At 40.6% G+C, this 21769-nt stretch overlaps 1 protein-coding gene across 2 annotated transcripts; it reads left to right on the top strand.

Moving 5' to 3' along the window:
* Positions 1-1582: 1582 nt before the first annotated feature.
* Positions 1583-21733, top strand: LOC139610975 (ceramide transfer protein). Of its 2 annotated transcripts, XM_071465160.1 has the most exons (18): positions 1583-2228; positions 3779-3913; positions 11028-11144; positions 14124-14231; positions 14447-14585; positions 15267-15350; positions 15527-15684; positions 15786-15878; positions 15970-16056; positions 16186-16278; positions 16466-16534; positions 17890-17985; positions 18191-18323; positions 18416-18486; positions 18576-18704; positions 18831-18960; positions 19508-19644; positions 19734-21733. In XM_071465160.1, the coding sequence occupies exons 1-17, from the start codon at positions 2118-2120 to the stop codon at positions 19633-19635; spliced, it is 1881 nt and encodes a 626-aa protein (XP_071321261.1). In that variant the 5' UTR covers positions 1583-2117; the 3' UTR covers positions 19636-19644; positions 19734-21733. The 2 variants fall into 2 exon arrangements, with proteins under 2 accessions (XP_071321261.1, XP_071321263.1); XM_071465162.1 differs by lacking the exon at positions 16466-16534.
* The last annotated feature ends 36 nt before the right edge of the window (positions 21734-21769 follow it).

Below are 21769 nucleotides of genomic sequence, written 5' to 3'. Positions count from 1 at the left end.
GCAGACAGATAAAAGCTCAAGATCGTGGCCATTAAAGACACACATGTACATGGATGTATAAATGGATTTTTCATTGGATAATATCTCTGCAAATGAACCCACCTAATAATCTGACCATACATATATACATGCTAATGTTTTACTGGCAGGTCCTCAGAAATATCGACACATTGCCGTCCCTAACTGCAGTCTTTACACTCCCAGGCATGCTGGTGGGGCTCCAGAGGCCCTCATTATAAAGAAGAGGTGATACATTTCACCATGATTTAATTCACTAAAAATACTAAAATGGGTGTAAAGGAAACAGACGATCTCTAAATCAATTAGGAGTAATTTACAAAACTCTTCTCTGGGATTAAATCTTGTAAAACCTTGTTGTGGACTAACATCTGTTGTGAGAGTTAAGCAACAGTTTAATCAAAATGTGATGACAGTTAAATTTCATTAAAGCACAACCTCGCAGTCTAGATGAAAAATGATGATTGTTGCTTATTTTGTCAAGAATGATGCAGAGAAATATGTCAAATTCTAAAGTTTTCAGGCACTTTGAGGCTTACGTCCTCCTCCAAGGGGGATATGTTTTCATTTGCATCATTTAATTGTCAGCAGGATCATGCAAAAAGTGCTGATCTGATGTGCACTGAATTTGGTGGAGGGATCGGGCAGCGGCCGGGGAAGAACCTATTACGTTTTGGGGCAGGTCCAGATAATTTACTATGAATTAGATTTTCTTTCTCTCAGGTCTGGTGTATGTTGTTTGACATTGGCCCTGGCAGAGGTCTGTATTCCCTGAGTGCCCTCATAGTTCACTGTGTTATCGCAAATTGCTTATAATTGCATGCAATTTACAAACTCTGATACATCCTGGTCATGGGTAACCTCAAACCTTCAGGGGCCATGAAAGCTCCATATTCGCTGTGTGTACTTTCTACAGAAATGATACAAAGCAGTTGTGCATTATTACCTGTCTTTGACATGGTGCCAAAGGAATGTCTAAATAAAAAATATAAAGGCTACCACACTCTGGGAACAAAAAGTACATAACTGTAAGAAAAAAAAAGGGTTTTTCAGCAAGTCCAGCTGTTCCAGGACAACATGCAACCCAGTCATAAACTGAAAATTTCAACCATGAAATAGAAATCAGTTCTTATCTGAAAGTATAAAATAATTGTTTTTCTTATTAAGAATGTAATTGTAATGATAATAAATTATAGTCCTTTGATTTCAGTGTATTAAAGTTAAACTGGGCTAATAGTTGCACCTTCAGTAATCTGGAGCATGGAAGGTGTTACACCTCTCTACGCTGTCTATTTTCAAATAATCCTTGGCCTATTTTGAAGTATAAGCTATAGTACTCCTCAGTTTGTAGTATTCCCTAGTCTATGTTCTAGTTTTCAGCCTGTTGTAGTAGCCTGCTCCTCTGCCTGTTCTGTGGTGGCCCTCGGTCTATTTTCAGGTTTATAAACAGGGAGGGGCGTGGCGGGGGCGGGGCCTGGTTCCATATTAGGAGTGGGTGCGGTGACGTCACATGAGCCAGCGCCCCTGCGCACAACACAAGTTGAAACACGCGCTCGGCCCAGCCAGAAGAAGGAGCAGACGTCAGTCGAACATGGCGCTGAGCCGGAGAGCGGTCCCCAGTCTGCGGAGGTAAACAACTGTTGCCACGGCCTCTACATCTCTCTGAGAGCCAGCGACGGATTACTTCTGACTGCCGAAGCGCATCTGTCGGCATTTCATCCCTTTCTGCCACTTCTGCTGGGGACTCGACGTCCGCCGTCGGGGGAAAAAAAGGGGCGGTAGCGCCGAGTTGACAGCTAACGTTTACCTGGATTATTTGTAGCACAGTTGTTTTAGCTAACTAACGTCTACATTACATCTTCCTACACGGTTGGAGCCTGCTAGCTTCAGCTGTTTGGGTTAACTCCTCTTCCACGTAGAGCTATTAGCCAGTCGATAACGACACAACATGATTCTGTGAACTGCTGCTCTTTATTTTCTCGTCACAAACACATCTTAGTTAATGCTGTCAGTTTAAACTCAACTATCTTAGCGTCATATGCCAAGTTCGTATTGTTTTTACTCGGCTTGAGAACCGTCAGCCATAAAACGTTAAGGAAATGTCAGATAACCAGAGCTGGAACTCCTCCGGTTCCGAGGAAGATTTAGAGCCAAGAGAGGAGTCTGGACATCCTGTTAGCACCGGCGAGTTCAGTGGAGTCCTCAGTAAGGTAAGTCGTCATTTTGACCAAACTGAATTTCCTGGAAGTCAATGTCACTGCCCAGTGCTGAGGGCATAGCTGTCAAGGAGACGCCTGTGTTCCTAACAGGGGGAAATGAGGCAGTCTGACAGCATTATGACAAATCATGGCATGTCTGTTTATCTAGAGGGGTTATCCTTCCAGATCCTTTACATTCCGTCAACGTTTCCACATTGCTGCCCAGCAATATTAAGTCGGTAATCCCCACTGAAGAAAAAGGAAAGCCCCCACTGAAATTGAATAGTGGGGTATGTAATGCACAGCTAGCTGCATAGCTCATAAATCCATCAACAATATTTTTCATTCATTTACTATGTTAGTGGGTGAAGTTGGTTGTCTAATCCAATATATAATATCTGTATATGAATTTAATACAAGCATCTGGTGACCACAGTTAGTTCCATGATGCTGCTACCAATGTAAATAATCGGGCAGGGGTTTGTTTTGCCTAGGGCACATTGTGCAGATATTTTGGTCTAACACAGATGAGCTAATTTAAAAGGTTAAAGAATTACTACACATTGCTTTGATAACAATGTGGATACAGGAAATTGTACTGTGCTACTATTATGCTCTAATGTCCAGTTATACTGTAAAAACTGCTTTGACAACACTAGTAACATAAGTAAACTATGCTTGTTTATTGGGTGCACTGTGTAAATAACAACTCAACAAGCTGTTGGTGACCTGTTGTGTTTTTCCTTGGTAAACAGACAGTTAAGTCTACTGCTAGACAAAGCCTTGGTAACCTATTTTGCCATCTGCTTCTGTTCACTTGGGCAAGACTTTGTTTTGGGCAAACTAACCACAGTTTTAATTAGTTAAGCCCCTGGCAAGCTAATGTGGTATTAATCTCACTGTAGACTGGTTGTTTCTAAACAGATTGCATGCTGACCTGCTAACCAAGCATATTGCGAGATTAAGCAGATTGGCATCAAGAAAAGCTCACCTGGTCAATCATACTAAACCCTTTACACGTCACAAGTCTTGTGAGGACTAATGAGTCTACACCTTACATAAAATCCCATGTGTTCTAACTCAGGTTTTCCCAGAAGCGTCAGCATCTCAGATTAGGCCCATACAGTTTTTGTTTGTAATATACACTGAGTTACCAGAAAAATGGAAACCACTCTCCAATCTAACAGTCCTTTAATTAAGACCAGCTTTGAATTGCTTTTCTTTTGTTTGTTGTTGGTTCAGATCTGTGGTGATTGTTGAGGCTGTAGTTTGTGGTTTTGTTGTATTAGACCAAATTATATTGTAAGATGTTTAATATATTTTCTATTTGAAATAAAGTTGAGAATATGAGGTGGACATCTTTCAACACAACACCACCACAAAGTATAGCCTCTAAACATACAATTTGACTAACATTCCAAAAAAAACAAAAGTTGTAGTCTCAGTGACAACTGAACATTTTAAGTAAGGTGGTGTTTATGCTAAGATATTATATTCCATTACATTGTAAAGGGACTTTTATTTTACTTGTCAAAGATATTAATAAAAATTCATTTTTTCAGTGGACAAACTACATACACGGCTGGCAGGACCGTTGGGTGGTGCTGAAAAACAACACACTGAGCTACTACAAGTCTCAGGATGAGACTGAGTACGGCTGTCGAGGTTCCCTCTGCCTCAGTAAAGCTGTTATTACTGTAAGTATTACTGAGACTCTTGCCTAATGTTACTCTTTTGTTCTGTGGACATTTTCAAAATGTCTTACTGTTTGTGTAAGAGTTGTATATTTGCTGAGAGAGAGGAAACAACACTTACTGTTTAAGCCACCAAAACAGTACAACTTACTGTGGCGCACATGTTCTGGACCCAAGAGGACACTTTGTGACTCTACTTTGCAATTTAAATAAACACACACAAACTACTTTAGTGTGTCACTTCACCTGCAGCTTCAGCTGATTCTCTGTTGTAGTAGTGGTGATCAGAAAGTAGAAGAAGGCTGATAGAAGAACTGTGCCATCATTTTTGTGCATTTTGGCCAGAAATGTTTGTTCTTGCATAGCAAATACACCACTGTGTAGGATTTGCTGGATTTCAGCTTTAGCCACACTCTTTTCCCCCCACACTGCATACTTTGTTCTAGTCACAAGCAATGACAAAATGTGCTAGAGAAAAAGGAATTAGCCTCTTTATAGAAAATCAATTTTAGTTGGATGTTGCACATTGCATTTAGTTTGGCTTATCTGTAGGAACAGCTCCACTTGTGTGGCTGAGGGACTTTCAGCAGGGACAAAAATGCTCTGTCACTGTTTCTGTAGTTGCCACAGCAGAAAGGTGTTTCCTTAACCTTTTAATATAAACAGATGTAACAAAGTTTGAAAAAATTGTTTACATTTTATGACTACATGAACACTGTAATATACTGTTAAAATCAACATGAATAGAAAAAGGTAATCACCCGAGGAGAGCATGAGGAGAAATCTGAAGAGTAAAATCAGCCTTTTCAGTTTCTTTTTCCAGAGGCCCCTCTTTTTCTTCCCTAGCTGCTCGCATGGTTTTGAGAATTTTGGTATGTGATATATATGATGTGATTCAGATGTTGGGCATCCACCATATTTTTCTCTTAAATTCATGAGGAACAGATTCAGCTCTCTCCTGGATCCATATGTAGGCCTTAGGCTTGACTAACTGTTGATAACTCTAATGAGAAACTTAACCCTGGAGTTTCTCAAACTTGATCTTGACCTGCAAGTGTTAAACTATTTTTTTTTTTTTTTTTTTTTTACAAAGAACTCCTGATTATGTCCCAAGTTACACTTGAGGGTAACTGGCTTGTCAGGTGACTGTTCTAGTCCCAAAACAGCATGCTATGTGGTAACACTTCACTGGAAACTTCATCATGAGACTGGTAATGCTGTGCCACTATAGGCAGACCAACAAATGCAGCTGTGATAGCAGTATCATAGATTATACTGAAGCAGACACTCCATGCATATCAGACTTTTACTAATATCCTGTCTCAAGGATTTAAAAAAAAAAAAAAAAGTCATGCAGATAAAATAAATCCAAATGTGTCAATGGCGTTTAATGCTGGATGTTCACAGTGTTTCACCTTTCATCATGTTTGAATGTGAACCTAGGTCAGTCATTGACTGAGCCTCAGTCTATGTCTATCGCCAAACAGTAACAAGGGAAATGAATAAGTCACTGTTCCCAGTCAGCATGAAACAGGCTTTGCTTTAGCTGTATTTGTTCAGCTTTATCCATTCCCAGCCTATGTAAATATTAACCTCCATGTGGTGCCCTACTGTAGTCATTTCTCATTCCGATGGAAATATGCCTCAGAAGTCTAGGGTGTAAATAATGAAGACTTACAGCTGGTGATGGTCATCAACACACAGTTACTGCCTTTTCTGAACAGAAATATTTTCTCTTTTTTATCAGTATCAGTTCTTTCTTTGATTTCTTCATCTTGTCCATTCCCCTCATAGCTCTGACATTAATTATCAGACATACATGCGCCAAGATACAGTGTTCTCAGATACAAGACTAGTGAGCAGGCCAGATGTATTTCTTTAAATAAATTGAAAGGAAAGTAACAGGGAATAGCCACTTTCACAGCCATTGTGACACCATTTGAATAAAGCTAAAAGAGTAGAATTCTGAATCAGGTGAAGAGTTTCCATATAGGACAAACCTTGTCACACAATGTAACATACACATGCGTGCAAATGCAGTATATATTTAGCTCAGAGGGAAGTCATTTGTCTAAGTTGTACTATGAGTCATTCACAAATTGCACTAAAGTTGAGAAACTAGAGCTGTAAGATAACATTTAATTGCTTCATTATGGAAGAGAAGTTTTCAGAATCATTTCTCAGAAATCAACACATTATAATAACAGGACTGAAGAGGACACCTGCAGCTCAGTGCTAGTGGCTCACTCCTCTCCTTTGTTAAGTTTCTAATGTTTGGTCTGGTGTGCTGAAATTTCAACAGATAGTGAACAAATTGGGAATTACAAAGGGAGTATTCGTGCTGCTGGATTGGATTACATTAATGATCAGACACTGTTCATTTCATTGTGTCCACCACCTGTCTATATACAATAGTACAAGCACCCTCATTACATGTTCACAGCCACCTTCATTAACAGGGAACTTGATGACACTTATTGAATTGGACACCGTTCAACATATGTGAGAGTAATGATGTACCCACAGGGGTTAATGTCACAGATAAATAACACTAGCATCAGTACTAGCTTGGTTTGTACAGTAGGTTACCAATTTAGTAAACACAGGTTATCCAGCATGTCAACATTGTCGTTGACTGGATTAAATAAAAACTTAAACCATCTCAGTTTGAAATACAGTTGTAGCACTAATGTAATGGCTAATGTTAACCATTTATCTCCCTATGTTCTGTACATTCAGTGGCTCACCTTGAGTTAAAGGGTCATGCATGTGACTATATAATATTTTGGTAATTACTCAGACTTTTAACATTATTGTGTACTCAACAGCATGCGTTAGAGGAGGTCTGCTAATTGACCACATAAGAGTGATACCCCTCTTGTTCCTGTTTCTTATCTGACAAAGTCAAAATGGTGCAATGTCTTTGTTACTGTTGTCACAACAGATGAATGCTGGCTTAAATATCAGTAACAATTTAATAAACACATTAGTGGTCACATGTTACTACTACCATGTATTACTACTAAAACAACATGACAGGGACTGTCTTGTCCTGATATTCTGAGATGTGTGTGCATGTGATTGTAAGTTTGTCTGTTGGTGCAAAGGTCGGTTTGCAACTGCACCTACAAAAGCTGCTAACCACCACCAATGTTTAGATCTGTGGTCAGTTAATAAGAGCACACTGGCCTACTTGTAAATCCTTCTCTTACTGGAATTAGTGAGTAGTGCTGACTGTGATAGTTTGTGGCTGGATTATTTTGAGTTCTACAAAGTAGTGCAGTGAGATGTGACGATTTTTTCTCATCACATCACAGCAAACCTCTTGAGGTGATGAAAGAGAGATCAAGTCACTGATCCTGTCACTGATCCCCCTGATCCCCAATTGCACCAATCACCAGCACAAATTCCTTGTATGTGGAAACATACTTGGCAATAAAACCGATTCTGATTCTGATTCTGAAAGGGTCAAGTATAGGTCAAACAGGCTGTTGGTGGATGACATAAGGCTTTGTGGAAAGTGTCTTCAGCCAGGAAATGAGACTTTTCCTCATAGGATGTGACGTCCCCTACACATTGAGGGTCATGAGGAGGGTCAAGAAACACACACCCCAGTCTGTAGATATGTATGTGTTTCAAGGACAGAATGTTGTCCTTACTGTCATCCTTGTTGATTTAGGTTTCCTTTTCCCTGCCTTTCAGCCTTTCAGTCTGACCACTTTGTGAGTCAGTGTTTCCTCCACCAGGGCAATGGGGATCCCGTTTTGGTGTGCAGTCTGCAGAATAATGTTCCTGGCACCAGACCACAGTAGTAATGTTGCAAGAACAAGACACTATATGTCTAAATGCCCAGAGAGCATAATTATGATGTTTAAATTTGCACAAACGAGTAATGGAATTCAGTTAGGTTTGGAACTTTGTAGAGTTTCTCAGTGTTTGCATTGGTTTCAGTTCCTTTTTTTTTTTTTTGTTTTTTTTTGAAGGTACTGAAAATTATGACCTTTTTTTGAAGGGAGCTCCCATCCCTTCACGTCTGGAGATTGTGACTGCAGACACGTACACCAGCTCAAAAGGGGGTTGGAAGGGAGAGGACAGACTGGGAGTCTTTTTGAAGCTGAGTAGGAAGTTTATGTTTGAAGAGAACAGAGACAGAGTGAAGCTGTTTTGTCTCATCATTTTGATTTTGCCATTCATATTATTCGCCACACAAAACATCATAAAATGTTGTGTCTCTCCTCCTTTAAATGCTCCCTTACAAGACCATACAGTTGAAAACTATCCAAAACAAACAAGACACACAAATATAAGCTTCTAGAATCAAAGACTGACGCTGATAACACAAGTTTTGGATACAGTTGTGGTTGAGCTACTGCTTGGCCTCACAAAAAGGCAGGCCATTTTGACAAACTTTAGAAATAATTGCTGGCAGAGGTTCCTCATTGGCAAAAATACGCAAAGATGTTGATACAATTGCCTGAATTAGCAAAAGACAAAAAGCTCTAAGAGTTAACATTTGTGTCATCCCTACCATTTATTTTGTTAAATACACATTGGGCTGCCTAATAATTTATTGTGAAGCAGCATTGTGGACATGATAAAAACATACTGCCTCTTTGATTTTTTCCTGATTTGATTTTGATCTTTTAACCCACTAAGATAATCTAAATCTCCATTTGTTGTGGGATGGAAAGTGCTTTTCTCCAATTTGATCTAAAATATCCCTCCATCCATTTCTTTGTACCTGCTTGTCCTGAGCATGGAGGCCGAAAGGTATTTCACCATCCACTGAGGAACAGAAATTCTACATGTTTACTTTGCTGTACATTATCCTTTATTTCTCTAGTTGTTTACTCCTCAACCTACATACACATACACATGCACAAGACACACAGGCTAAACACTCTATACATCCTTTACTGCTTTTTATGTTGGCTTGCCTCTCACATAGGACCCAGGCTGAGATCATTTTCAGCATGTCATGTTGTCTAGTGAAGTGCAAGGCTGCTAAGATGACCTTCCCGTGATAGATTGCTGTTTACTGTAGCCTTGGATCCCTGTAAAGTTCTCAAACCCGGTGTAGGCTTTCATTCCTCAACCTCAGTATAACCATGGCCCCATAGTCCAGAGGTGACCCAGAGGAACTCATTTTCTCACTTTCCTAGCAACCAAATGGCATTAAAATTCCATCTACCAACCAAATACTTGAAAGTTGTATGCAGGAACATCAGTTATATCTATAATATCACATGGTTTTAATGCCATATATGTATATATACAATATACATATTCCTTTCAACTCATACAGATTTATATTCTTACCCACCTAAACAAGTGTGTCAAAAAAGTAATCTTTGTGTTTATGTTTCCTTGGATTTTAATTCACTTGGCTTTTGCACATTTGATGTGGTAGTTAACAGCCCAGTCAGTGGGTTGTTGAGGCTGCTAGTGTGATCCAGGGTTTAAGAGAGAGGGGAGCTGCTGAAGTTGTCTGTTGATCTTTTGTCTTTCTTTTAACTGATGGCAGATGCATCGCACTTGTTTCCTTCCTTGCTTGCACTTCCTCTCCTTGTCCGTCTCTGCCATCTGTGCTGATTTCATGCAAATGCTGCTGGTAACTTTTAAATAGGCATGATTTGGAAAGCTTTCAGCCTTCAGCCTCATGTAGTGCATTACTGAAGCTTAGCATCTGGTCTTGGCCTCAGCACTGTCCAGGTGTCAGGCAGCATGGCCAAATCACACTCCTGCAATGAAACATCTTTTAAGGCACTGTGGTCCATTTTTTACTCTGCCAACTCACTAAGGTAATAGAATCTTCAGTAATGGTTTGGGCTCAGACTGCACATGCATTCAGTGGGTGATATTAGATTGCAAGCTTGCAGTTGTTAATGATCATATATGCCTGTATTATTATAGCTTGTCACAGTGAAAATAACATTTTTAAGTAGTGTTAATCTTGTATCGATTAAATAGAATTTGTAGAAATGTATAATCAATGTGGTATAATTATAACACTTAAACTCACAATACCATATTGATTAACTCACCCAAATAATCGATAAGTGGCATAATTAAACAAAGCCTACAGTTAACTGCAATCACAAATTCTTCCTCAGGGAAATAAATAGCTGAAGTGGTTCTTTGCAGCATTGCAGATACTTACCCCTTAATAGTTACAAATATACTAAAACAGACATCCCATATGTGTTTATTGTATTGGGGCCAACATTGCAATGTAAAGGTCTCCTCTCCAATGTGTTTTATTTGCTTACATTTTAGCTTACAGCTCTAGGTCCCTCTCTGTGTCCTCGACTATACTAAGCTACACCCTCTCTCATAGACTGTTCTGTTCTCTCCCTGCGATTAGACCTTTAGAATCATTTAGCCTGGGGACTCATTGTAGAATACTGTAGAAGACTACACAGGTAAATACCATCACTGTCACCACCACTCCCTCTAATTACACCCTCTCCCAGCGAACATACACAAAGTCCTTGGTTGCTGGCCATGCCAGCACAGCAGATTCACAGCAGTGACAATACACTGGAGGGCTGTTAGGAATATGCTCCGTCCTGCAAGTTGCCTTAAAAGGCCAGTTATCTGCCCCTTCTCCTCCTATGGGACAGTGTCTGAAAGTGGAGACTGCTGTGCCCCTATTACTCATCTTAGTCTTCTATCCCTTTGAAATAGGTGTACATTGAATACATTTGACTCACATCACTCTGACTGTGGTGGATTGCCATCAGAACAGATTGTTGCCCACCATGGAGCGCGCAGGAGAGAGATTAGCAGTTTGCTTTTTCAGTGTCATTTTAGAAGCTATTTACATGAATTACCAACTCTAACATATGTCCCTCTCTGCACTCCCTGGGCAGGAAAGAGACTGGCTTTTCCTCCTGTATGACAGTGTTATAGTTATAAAGCCAGCTGGGATCTCAAATGGGGCTTATTTCACAGAATCCTCCAATATCTGATCTTGTCTCAGCTTCAGTCAGAAGTCGAAAGGATTTGATTATAGTGACTGATACTTAAAGGACCAACAGTATATTTGCAGTGTACACTGATTAACCTAACCTCTTGTTTTATATCCTCTTCCTGTGTGTACTTTTTTTTTTTTAAGCTTCATGGGTTTGATGAGTGCCGGCTGGACATAAGTGTAAACGACAGTGTGTGGTACCTAAGAGCACAAGACCCAGAGCACAGACAGCAGTGGATCGACTCCATTGAGCTGCACAGGGTAAGTCATGCACACTCTAACACCTGCTGTGTTATTCTGGTATCAAAAGAAACCAAATCCTTGTCACATTTGCAACAAAAACAAAAACTATCATCTTTGTATGAATGTGTGTGTGGTGCTATTAGAATGTCAGATAGAGGTGGTGGGACAGAGGAGGAGCCCAGGGAACAATAGTGATCTTTTGACAACAGCTATTTTAGTCGGCAAATCTATAAAACTTAAAGACTTACTGATTACTTTAATTGCCTTTGGCACTGTGCACTGTAGTGGCAAGTGTGTGTTTTGGTTAACCACTGAACTGATGTTCACTTAGTCCATCAAAAACACACACTAGACATTTTTTTTTTTTTTTTTTGCACAAGCACGTATGCTGTGTGGATAGTTTAAAAAAACACCTCAGATGAAGTTTTTAACCTTGTTAACATATCCATGTGGTGTTTTTTTTTTATGTAATACAGGACCCGTCATGACCGAAATATGCAGTCCACTCCATGACTGCGCATTTCCACCTTGAAACTGCAGTGAACCAATGTCTCGTTTAAAAAAAAAAAAAAAAAAAAAAGATTCAGAAGGCCAGAAATTCATTCATTCATTCATTCATTCATTCATGCATTCATTCACAAACCTAAGGAACCAATCCTGTCAATGTGTGGGGACAAAGGGCGGCCAAAATAAACCGGAAACCTTGGCAGTACAGAGAGTGATAGTTTACAATAGCACAACCACTAACACTGTCAGCCAATACCATTTACAAGCTAACAAACAACATAAACAAATAAAAGAGGATAACTACACTAGCTGCTCTGCTATGTCTGCTAGTCGCAAATTTTGGTGAACAGCAGACTCCACATCTGAGTCTGGGTTTGACTGAGGCTCAACATGTGTGGTTGAATGTCTCCTCCACTAACCATCTTGATATCTTGACTGAACCGTCTTGATCCAGAATTTCTTAATGAGGAAGTAAGCGTAGATGTACTTCCAGACCCTTTTACTTTCTATTTGGGGAAAAATGTGTTGAACAAGAAATGAATCATAGCAGAGTATCTTCACATAGTTCAAAACATATCTACAGAGGAACTGTAATCTTAGATGGTTCACTGCTGGTGCATGATTTGTGGAAGGGCTTTTAACACGGGGGCAAGCTTTGCTTTGTTAAACCTGGAAGGGTTAAAAGACTTGCTGACAAGGCTGTTTGGAAAACTCAGCCAAAAGATGACCCTGTTTAAAAATTTTTTCTGGGAACAGCCCTGAAAAGTGGAGGTTAACCTGTCCTGGACTATAGACAGGGTTCCCTGCTTTGTTGTTTGCCTATTATAACAGTACAATGTGAATTTGCACAGGGCTGAAATACAAGTTCAGCCTTTAGTGCTGTGTGAAAAGGTCCGATCCAGAGTGGAGCCATAGTAGTGAGTTTGGCTGATATAGTTGAGGAAAAAGCAACCACCACACCTTCAATCTGTCAGCAAAAACACATGCTGCTCACTCAAGGACCTCAATTTGGGAAATCCCCCCCCCCCGCCCCACTCTCTCATCCCAGCACCAGGGAGCCACCATGAGTCAGAAAGAGCAGGAGGGGAGTCAGCCCTGTACACATAACATGCACACCCAGCCATCACCCACCCCAATGAGTCACCACTGAAAACTCTTCTTCCTAGAAGATCCTGCTTTCCTTTCTAACCCACATTACTCACAGCACTCAAAGCTCAGCGTCTCCAAGGAGACACAACACACCACAGCTAACACTTCAGTCTTGCTGTAGTTTGAGAAAGTGAAACATCTAAATATGAAAACAACACTTGTTTCTAGGATACTGTCTCTATTAAAGTAAACTGTGTGCGTTGTTGAATATTTCACATGTGCAGTGACAGTCATATGACATACGTTCTGGTAACGTACGGTCATCTTTTATTGATTTATGTCCTCGTCAAAAGTCAGTAGTGTGTGTGCAGTGAGCCTTTAATCACAAGACAGACTTACACAACAGTTGCACAGTATTGCTCTGCTGCATGCAGCTTAAAAACATGTCCATGTGTGTAGTGTGTGTAACAATTTAAATTGTGGAGTGATGTTACTTCTGCTTTTTAAATTTGTATTTTCAGATTTTTATCAAATACTTAAGCTGCAACAAAGCCACTGCTTGCTTGGATGTTTTTTGTTTTTATTTTCTCTCATCCAACAGATAAAGCGGCACAGTTAGAGAGCTCTATCTGTCCTGATGAAGTCAGTGGGGTAGCAGTATGTTGGCTAAAGGGCAAACAGCACTGACTGAAATCCATGTGAACTCAGGCGGAGTTACTTTTGGTCGTTGACCGACAGTTACCCCAAGCTCTTACAAATGCCAGTCACGTGCGTTAACATTTCATGCCCTCTTGTGGTTGAAAGTGGAAGTGTCTCTTAAAGGGAAACACACCTCTCTTTCTCTTCTTTAACAACCCTCTGTCTCTGCTGTTACCCACATCTATTTTGAGGACCAGGCTGTTAAGTAAGGGGGAAAGGGAACCAGTCAGGTTTACAGGAAGACAGTTGATTATTTCACTTGTGTTGCCATGGTCACTGAATCGTTGTCATGTTGTGCTGATGTTGATGTCACTATATTGTGTCAAAAATGATTAATCGCAACATTAACAGTATTATCATGAGGGCTTTCGACTGTTTTTTTATTTTTCTAATAAGATTCCAGCTTAATCCAAACAAACATGAAAATAGCTGGAATACTTTTATTACACACGTGTGTGTTGTAGAGTGATGGTTTGGTTGTGCAACAAAGCTAAAAAAGCCAGAGGAGAGCACTTCAGGTCAGATGGACAGTTAGAGCAGACAATACTCAGATAATTTGTGTGAAGAATAAGTAATTACTGAGTTTTTGTTTAGTGTCACTGCGCTGCTGTTAAATTGTAGCTGTAAGTAAAGCTGCTTTGAGAAAACATGCATTTACTTGCTTCCTTTTTTTCATCTCTGTTTGTGCTTTATTTTCTACAGGCTGATTCTGGCTATGGCTCAGAGTCCAGTCTGCGGAGACATGGCTCCATGCTGTCTCTCACATCAGCCACCAGTGGCTATTCTGCCACTTCTACATCCTCCTTTAAGGTGAGTTTTTTGGTTAATATTTACTTTTGCAGAAGAAGTCCGGAAGTCACTGGTCTCAGTTTTGTTTTTGCACACATGAGGTGTGTTTGGATATTTGTAGAGGAACACACAAGCGGAGAATTTTGTCAGCAGACACATACTGGGATGGTTGCAGAGTAGTGCAATGGAAATATAAATACAAGCCTAACCACTCTGTCGTTTCACTGTTTCTTCAGAAGGGTCACAGCCTGAGGGAGAAGCTGGCAGAGATGGAGACCTTCAGAGATATTTTGTGCAGACAGGTGGACACACTTCAGAAATACTTTGATAGCTGTTCAGATGCCGTGTCCAAGGATGAGCTGCAAAGAGACAAAAGTGAGAACCACACACACTTACACTCCTGTTGATCAGTTCTTTTGTTTCTCAGTTTTCCAGGGGTTGATTTTTGACAAAAACTGAAGATTATTTGATTAAAAAAAAACAAAACAATTTTCCTAACACATTACAACAGCATTCTAAGTTTATTATATAGCTAAAATTATTAGTCAAATTATCCATTAGTTGGTTGATTTTTTTTTGGTTTTTTTTTTTAAGAAACATGTTCTGAGTGTTGTGAGGAATGTGCTTGTGCGTGTGATGTGACTCAGAGAGCAGTTATTCTACAAGCCCCCTCGTCCTCGTCCTCACCCTCACCCTTTTGGCTGGCTGAACATTTGTTCATGGCAGCCTGCACCGGGCGTCTGTGGATGACCACAGTGAATGAAGCCCTGCTTTTGTTCTCCTCACCTCCCTCTCTCTGCCCCTCGCTCTCTCTCCCTTCCTCTCTCACCCTCTCTCTATTCTGAAGATGAAACCAGACCATTGTCATGTTGTCCCGCACAGGAGAGTTCTGTCAGTCTGATGGTGTGCTGTTGTGTGTGAATGGGCCACAGGGCGCTACCCTGTCTTGGAACGCTGGTTGACTTTCAGTTGGGTCAACAAAACAAGAAAAGGCTGTGTCTACTAGCTACCTGTTTGCCTTCCTTCTCTGAATCTTTACTCTTTCCTTTTTTTAAGTTGTGGAGGATGATGAAGATGACTTCCCCAACACCCGGGCTGATGGAGACTTTCTGCACAACAACAATGGCAGCAAAGAAAAATGTGAGTAGTGCAGAATTCTTCCTTAAAGCCCCTGAAAAACTGTTGTCAAAGTATGTCACTGTAATCTAAAACATTCAGAACTAAATGAGCAACCATCAAAGCTGTGAGATAAAAGTTATGATGCTTGTTAAAACAAGTAGCATTTGCTGAAGTCCCTGTGTTCCTCTTCTGTGCAGTGTTCCAGTCCTTGAGTCCCAAGGGAATCAATGGCATAGACTTTAAGGGTGAAGCCATCACATTCAAGGCTACCACAGCTGGGATCCTAGCCACTCTGTCACACTGTATCGACCTCATGGTGAAGAGGGAAGACAGCTGGCAAAAGAGAGTGGATAAGGTGGGTGGGTTGCTTGGTCAGCAAACTGTCCATACTGTATCCTTCCAGCTTCTGTTCCACTGTTGTGGCTGTGAACTGATTTTGGATGTTTGTGTGTGTAGGAGATGGAGAAGAGGCGAAGAATAGAGGAGAGCTACAAATCAGCCCTCAACGATTTGAAGAAAAAGTCTCACTTTGGAGGTCCAGATTATGAGGTGATTGTAAAATTCTCCCATAACACAACATGAACTTTGGGTTGTGTGAGAACCTCTGATGGAACGTTCCCTCTGTTCTCTTTATTTGCAGGAGGGTCCAAACAGCCTCATTAACGAGGATGAGTTTTTCGATGCAGTTGAAGCTGCTCTCGACAGACAAGACAAAATTGAGGAACAGGTGAACAAAAGCTTGATTAGTGTTTGCTTATAAATGTTAACTGCTAAAGTGACGTTAAATAGTGAAACTACATGTGAAATGAAATAATTTTTTGTGTCAAGATAAAACTGCCTGTTTGTTTGTTTCCAGTCTCAAACTGAGAAGACAAGGATACAGAGGTCCAGCCCTGTTCCCCTTGCAGACGTCTATTCCAGCACCGGCTCACATAGATTCTCTGACAAGGTTGTTAAATCCTCCACCCTCCGAAGCTGCACCACCTACTCTCATCATTCCACCTGCTCCACCTACATTTCTTCACCTTCCTTATTTTTCTCATTTCACGCGTTTCATTTTTACATCTCACACAACTTTTGCGTAACTTTGACTCTTCTTCTCCTTCACTTTTTGACCATCATCATCCTTCTCGTAGCCTCATAGTCAGCCCTCCCCTGCTCTGATAGTCAGTGCTCCTCACGATGTCCACAGATTCAGCACAGAGGTAACTCGCTGCCAATGCTCAGCCAGTCACCCTTCCCCTGTGTTTCACCTGTGTAGCCTGAACACCGTGTTTGCATGAATCTCCAGTAACTTCATGAGCTTATTGAAGCAAATGATACAGGAGCCTCTAACTCACCATAGCAGCATGAAGCATGAGCTCACATTTTACATGTGTGTGAAATAATAAGTGTTAATGTTTGTAGACAATGTGCTGCCAGGTCTGTTGTGTAGCATAAAAGTTTGAATATAAGCTGTGTCACAATTCAGGGGCTGCATCCTTCGTAGTCCTTGTAGAGGACACAGTGTACGAAGGTGCGGCTCTGCGTAGCTGTCGTAGTGTCGCAAAGGCTGAACTGAAACGAGACGGTCTGGCCTATGGAGGATTTTCGCTTTGCATAATCGGCTGCCCTCACTGTTGTGTCGCAAAGCGTGGCATCCTGTTGCCTAGGAACCTTGACAACATGTACGTTTATTTTCACTAAAACTTGAGGTTTTAAGGCCTGTGGTTTTAAAACTGTTGAACTGAACTGAAACCCAATACTTACTTGGGTTGGGCCTTGAAGGATCCACCCATTGGAGCCTTTGTTGCACAGGAAAAAAAATGACGCATTTGAAAGAGCCTTCGAGCCTTCGTCAGTCTTCAAATGCAGCCTGCAAAGGATTCAGCCTCTAAATTGTAACACAGCTATAGGCATGTTTGGTAAATCAAAGCTTTGTGTCAACTTTGTGTTGACTTTGGCACCTAATTTAGTTTTTCAGTCAGTAGATTTTAGTCATTTTTTTAGTTTTAGTCCACAAAAAGCTTTAGTCTAGTTTTCATAGGAGAAACTTTAGTCTCATTTTGTTCATTCATTTTAAATTTTTCTGAGGATTGTCACCATCTTTGATGTCTGTCTCGTGGTTAGCAGTGAAGACAGCTTGAACAGAGCAGCTCAGTCACTGGTAGTAACAGTACAATGTTCCATCCAAAGCCCTTGATAATGTAATGTATAAGTCAGCTTGCCTGCATGGGTTTGTAGTCTGTCCCTGTTTTGTTGTCGCTCCAAGTCTCAGAGGGATTGTTGGATGTAGTCCTGTTACTTTATTCCTTCCAAGAACCAGTGACATTAGCGTACATCAGGAGCAGAGCCATGACATCACTGAATAACAAATGCTTCTTATAAGTGCTACAGGTCAAGCAGCTTGTCAGCTCCTGAAGAAGAGATAGAAGATATGAGGCAGAGTTTGATTTGTTGTCTTTCTCTGGTTCTCTGCACAATGATTCTTTTATACCATGTTTATATCTGAGGACCTTTTCAAGTATTCACCACATAATCGATATAACCTCCTCTTTCTGTCCCTGGCCCTGTGTTACAGGTGGAGGAGATGGTGCAGAGTCACATGACTTACTCCCTGCAGGATGTTGGTGGAGATGCCAACTGGCAGCTGGTTGTAGAAGAGGGAGAAATGAAGGTATGATTAGATATCAAAGTAAATTTTCTCTGACTCGCAGAGTAAATTATGAAGATATTTTATAAAGTCTGCACTTAATTTAATTTGTTTTTCAAATATGTTTATCTGGAACGTATGATTGGACCAGAGCCTACTAGATTTAGAAGGTTTTGAATAGAGAATGTGGTTATGAATTGTTTTGTGTAAATGTGGCATGTGTGTGCAGGTGTACAGGAGAGAAGTGGAGGAAAATGGGATTGTTTTGGACCCGCTGAAGGCCACTCATTCAGTGAAGGGGGTGACCGGTCATGAGGTCTGCCACTACTTTTGGGACACCGCCTATCGCAACGACTGGGAGAGTAGGTCTTTGAACTCAGAGCTAGATTACAGACGACTGTTAAAATACCACAAAAACCTCATTGTAATCCTCCATGTCCTCTGCTTCATTTAGCCACCATTGAAAACTTCAATGTTGTGGAGACATTGTCGGAAAACGCAGCAATTATCTATCAAACCCACAAGGTAAGAGCTTCAAGATCATAGCCACCTCCCCACGCTCGGTCAGCAGTGAAATGGATCAGTTTGTTATAATCACCTTTTGTGTACGACAGCGGGTGTGGCCTGCATCTCAGCGGGACGTGCTGTACCTGTCTGCCATGAGAAAGATCTTAGCCAACAACGAAAATGACCCAGACACCTGGCTGGTCTGCAACTTCTCTGTGGATCATGACGACGCACAGGTGAGTCACCGAGTCCAGTCAGACCCACTTTAGGGTGTAATTAAACATCATGAAGGAAATTTATCAAGAGTGTTTGTTTATGATACTGCAGCTTTTCTTAATTCTGTGTCCTGTCACTTTCCACAGCCGACCAACAAGTGTGTCCGAGCCAAAATCAACATCGCCATGATCTGTCAGACCCTGGTGAGTCCACCCGAGGGAGATAAAGAGATCAGCAGAGACAACATCCTGTGTAAAATCACCTATGTCGCAAACGGTGAGTGTGCGTCTGTGCTCGTGGCTTTAGTTGTCTTAAGACGTATTAAAAGTCTTAAATGTAATTTACAAAAGCCTGCTGTAGGTAGTTAATGTTAGTTAGGAAATGTTTCTGTTTATAGGCCGTCAGGAGTCGACACACCCAGAAACTAAAAGTGGAATTGTTGCGACAGTGGATTTAGCTGCAGGAGGCTGTTTTATTAAACCTGTAGCAAACATTGTCACTACTACTATCTGTAGCAGCTGCGGAGCTCAGTGTCTCATAATGAGCAAGTGTCCGTTTTAGCAGAAAATCTTTCTGATTGGTTAATCCATGTGTTATTTTTCATCTTTCAAGGACAGATATGGAAACCTGATAAATTATGATGTGAACACAAGTGCTGATTTACTTGAACCTTCTTGCTCAGTGAAGTTGGTATCCTGTGTGTGTGTGTGTGTGTGTGTGTGTGTGTGTGTGTGTGTGTGTGTGTGTGTGTGTGTGTGTGTGTGTGTGTGTGTGTGTGTGTGTGTGTGTGTGTGTGTGTGTGTGTGTGTGTGTGTGTGTGTAGTAAATCCAGGAGGCTGGGCTCCCGCCTCCGTGCTCAGGGCTGTGGCTAAGAGAGAGTACCCCAAGTTCCTCAAGCGCTTCACCTCCTACGTCCAGGAAAAAACTGACGGCAAACCCATCTTATTCTAAAGCTCACAGGTAACCAGTCTCAGGATTTTACTCATCTGATTTTATGTTTTCACGGATCACCTCTGAATATTTATTCAGTAAATCTTCCATCTTTCCAGTGTTAAAACACAAGGACAGAACTCCCCATGAAGCTCTGAGGACCCATTATCTTCAGACACCTGCCCTGCTGCCATGACAAGACAAGCTCCTCATGGGGATTTCTTTCCCCTCCCAGCTCTTGGATACAAGTTAGTTCCACTATGGGGGGAAAGGTAATAATGGCGCCCTCTGGTGGTTGCACTCTGACATCTGTGATACAAGACAACCCCTAACCCTGAGTCATATGAAAAGAGAATTCTTGATTGAATTGAACCCTGGCAGTGACACTATAATTTATTGTAATCATTTCAAGAGCAGTTAGTACTTGTTTTCTTCCCTTCATTGTGGTTTAATTGATTAAAACACTAAACTGCTGTTATTCAGAAGGACATGATTTGTCTCCTGAATGAATGCACGAAGCAGTGGGCCGGTTACCTTCCCTCCCCAGACTCCCTCGCAGCAGTTGATTCCATCTTTCATGCTCTTGTAGAGGAGTGACTTGTAAGAGTAGCCATCATGTCAGGTCGTATCTATTTTCTGAAAAAAAAAAAAAATTAATATTTAAATGTACGTATGTTCTATAAGAAGTTTGTAAAAATAAACAAAAAGATCTTCACTAATAGATTGAAATATTTCGTTTCTATTTTGTGTTGATTTTTCATATTTTTCCTAATTAGTCATTTCCCAGCTTTCTTTTAAAGCTGCTAACTTTTGTGAGTAAAACAACATGACTGATTGATTTGAGATGATTATCATCTTGTCTGTATTAAGTCCAGAGGGCTGTCATCAACCCATGACCCCTATGAAATAAGACTTGACCTTTCTGACTCGTCTCTCTCATGAAAACGCCTGGTGTCGGCGCTGATGGAGGGACAAGTCAAAGAGTTTTTCCTATATTTAATGTACAAAACAGATTTCATGTACATTATTTGCTTGGCTTTATATTTGTTTCATTGTTAATATGTTCAAGTGTCATAGCACATCCTGTATTTTGAATGTTAAATGAATTGTAAATAGTGTCGCTAACATTTTCACTGAAGGTCTGCAGAGCATTTTTGTGATTGAGTTGAGCCCAAATGCCTTAGTTTTAAAGAAAGATGTAGCTTCAGATGGGGAGACGGTGCCGTTGCTGCACCAATAAAATCAATAGTGAAGTGCCTGATGGCTGTGTTCCCCATATTATCATTGTCTTTTCTCCTTTTGGAGTCAATTTAAAACGTGTCCTACAATGCATTTACTGAGGGCTAGCAGGATATTTTTTTACAAGGTCTAGTACTATGAAAACATCAGACTGATTTAAATTTAATTTCAGTATTGCCACCTCAACCTTTCTGTCAGTATTTCTGGTCTGTTACATGTGCTGCAAACTGACAGCTACAGCACTGAAACCGTCCTGTTAACATGAAGTCTTTCTAAAAACGATATGTTGCAGGGCTGCAAAGTCCAGAGTTCAGTAAGTACTTGTGCTGATATTTAATAGTAATTATTGCTGCATAGTTCTATAGTTCAAATTTTAACTGGACTACAGAACTATGTAATTTAAGTACTTGAGTTGATTTTTACAGTAACTATGTAATCGCAGAAAGTTTTTTTTTTTTTAAGAGTAAAACCCCAACTCTGGACTTTGGACCTGTCTAAGATAAAATTTTTGAAGCATACAAAAAAACAGTTCTATTTCACAAAATGTTTATTCTTGGCTCATATCAGTGACAATAGATTTGTAGCTGTGTTACCAGTCTTAACTCTTAAGCCTTTTGATTTTAGAGCTTCCAGCTGAAATATGAGGGTGAGAGACAAAGTGAAGCCAGATGAAACTCAGCCTTTCAGCTAAGTGGAGAGACGCCAGGCTGAAGCTCTTTCACCCGAAAGCAGACGTTTCTAATACAAGTTTAGAAGGTTGTTAGAACTGAATGTAATCAGAAATGCATTTTTTTGTAAATAATTGGTTCGTACTAATGTACTGTGACACTGTGGCACTTCTGCCCTGTTTTAAAAGCGAAATAAATAAGTTTATCCTCCACTTTAACATGTTTGGGCTCATTTGTTCGTGTTACAG

This window comes from Trachinotus anak, unplaced genomic scaffold (assembly GCF_046630095.1).
Source record: "Trachinotus anak isolate AG129_WGS33_773 ecotype Australia unplaced genomic scaffold, CSIRO_AGI_Tana_v1 ptg000028l, whole genome shotgun sequence".
NCBI lineage: Eukaryota > Metazoa > Chordata > Actinopteri > Carangiformes > Carangidae > Trachinotus > Trachinotus anak.
The sequence above is the reverse complement of the archived record's forward strand: the minus strand, read 5'-3'. Positions and strand labels throughout refer to the sequence as shown.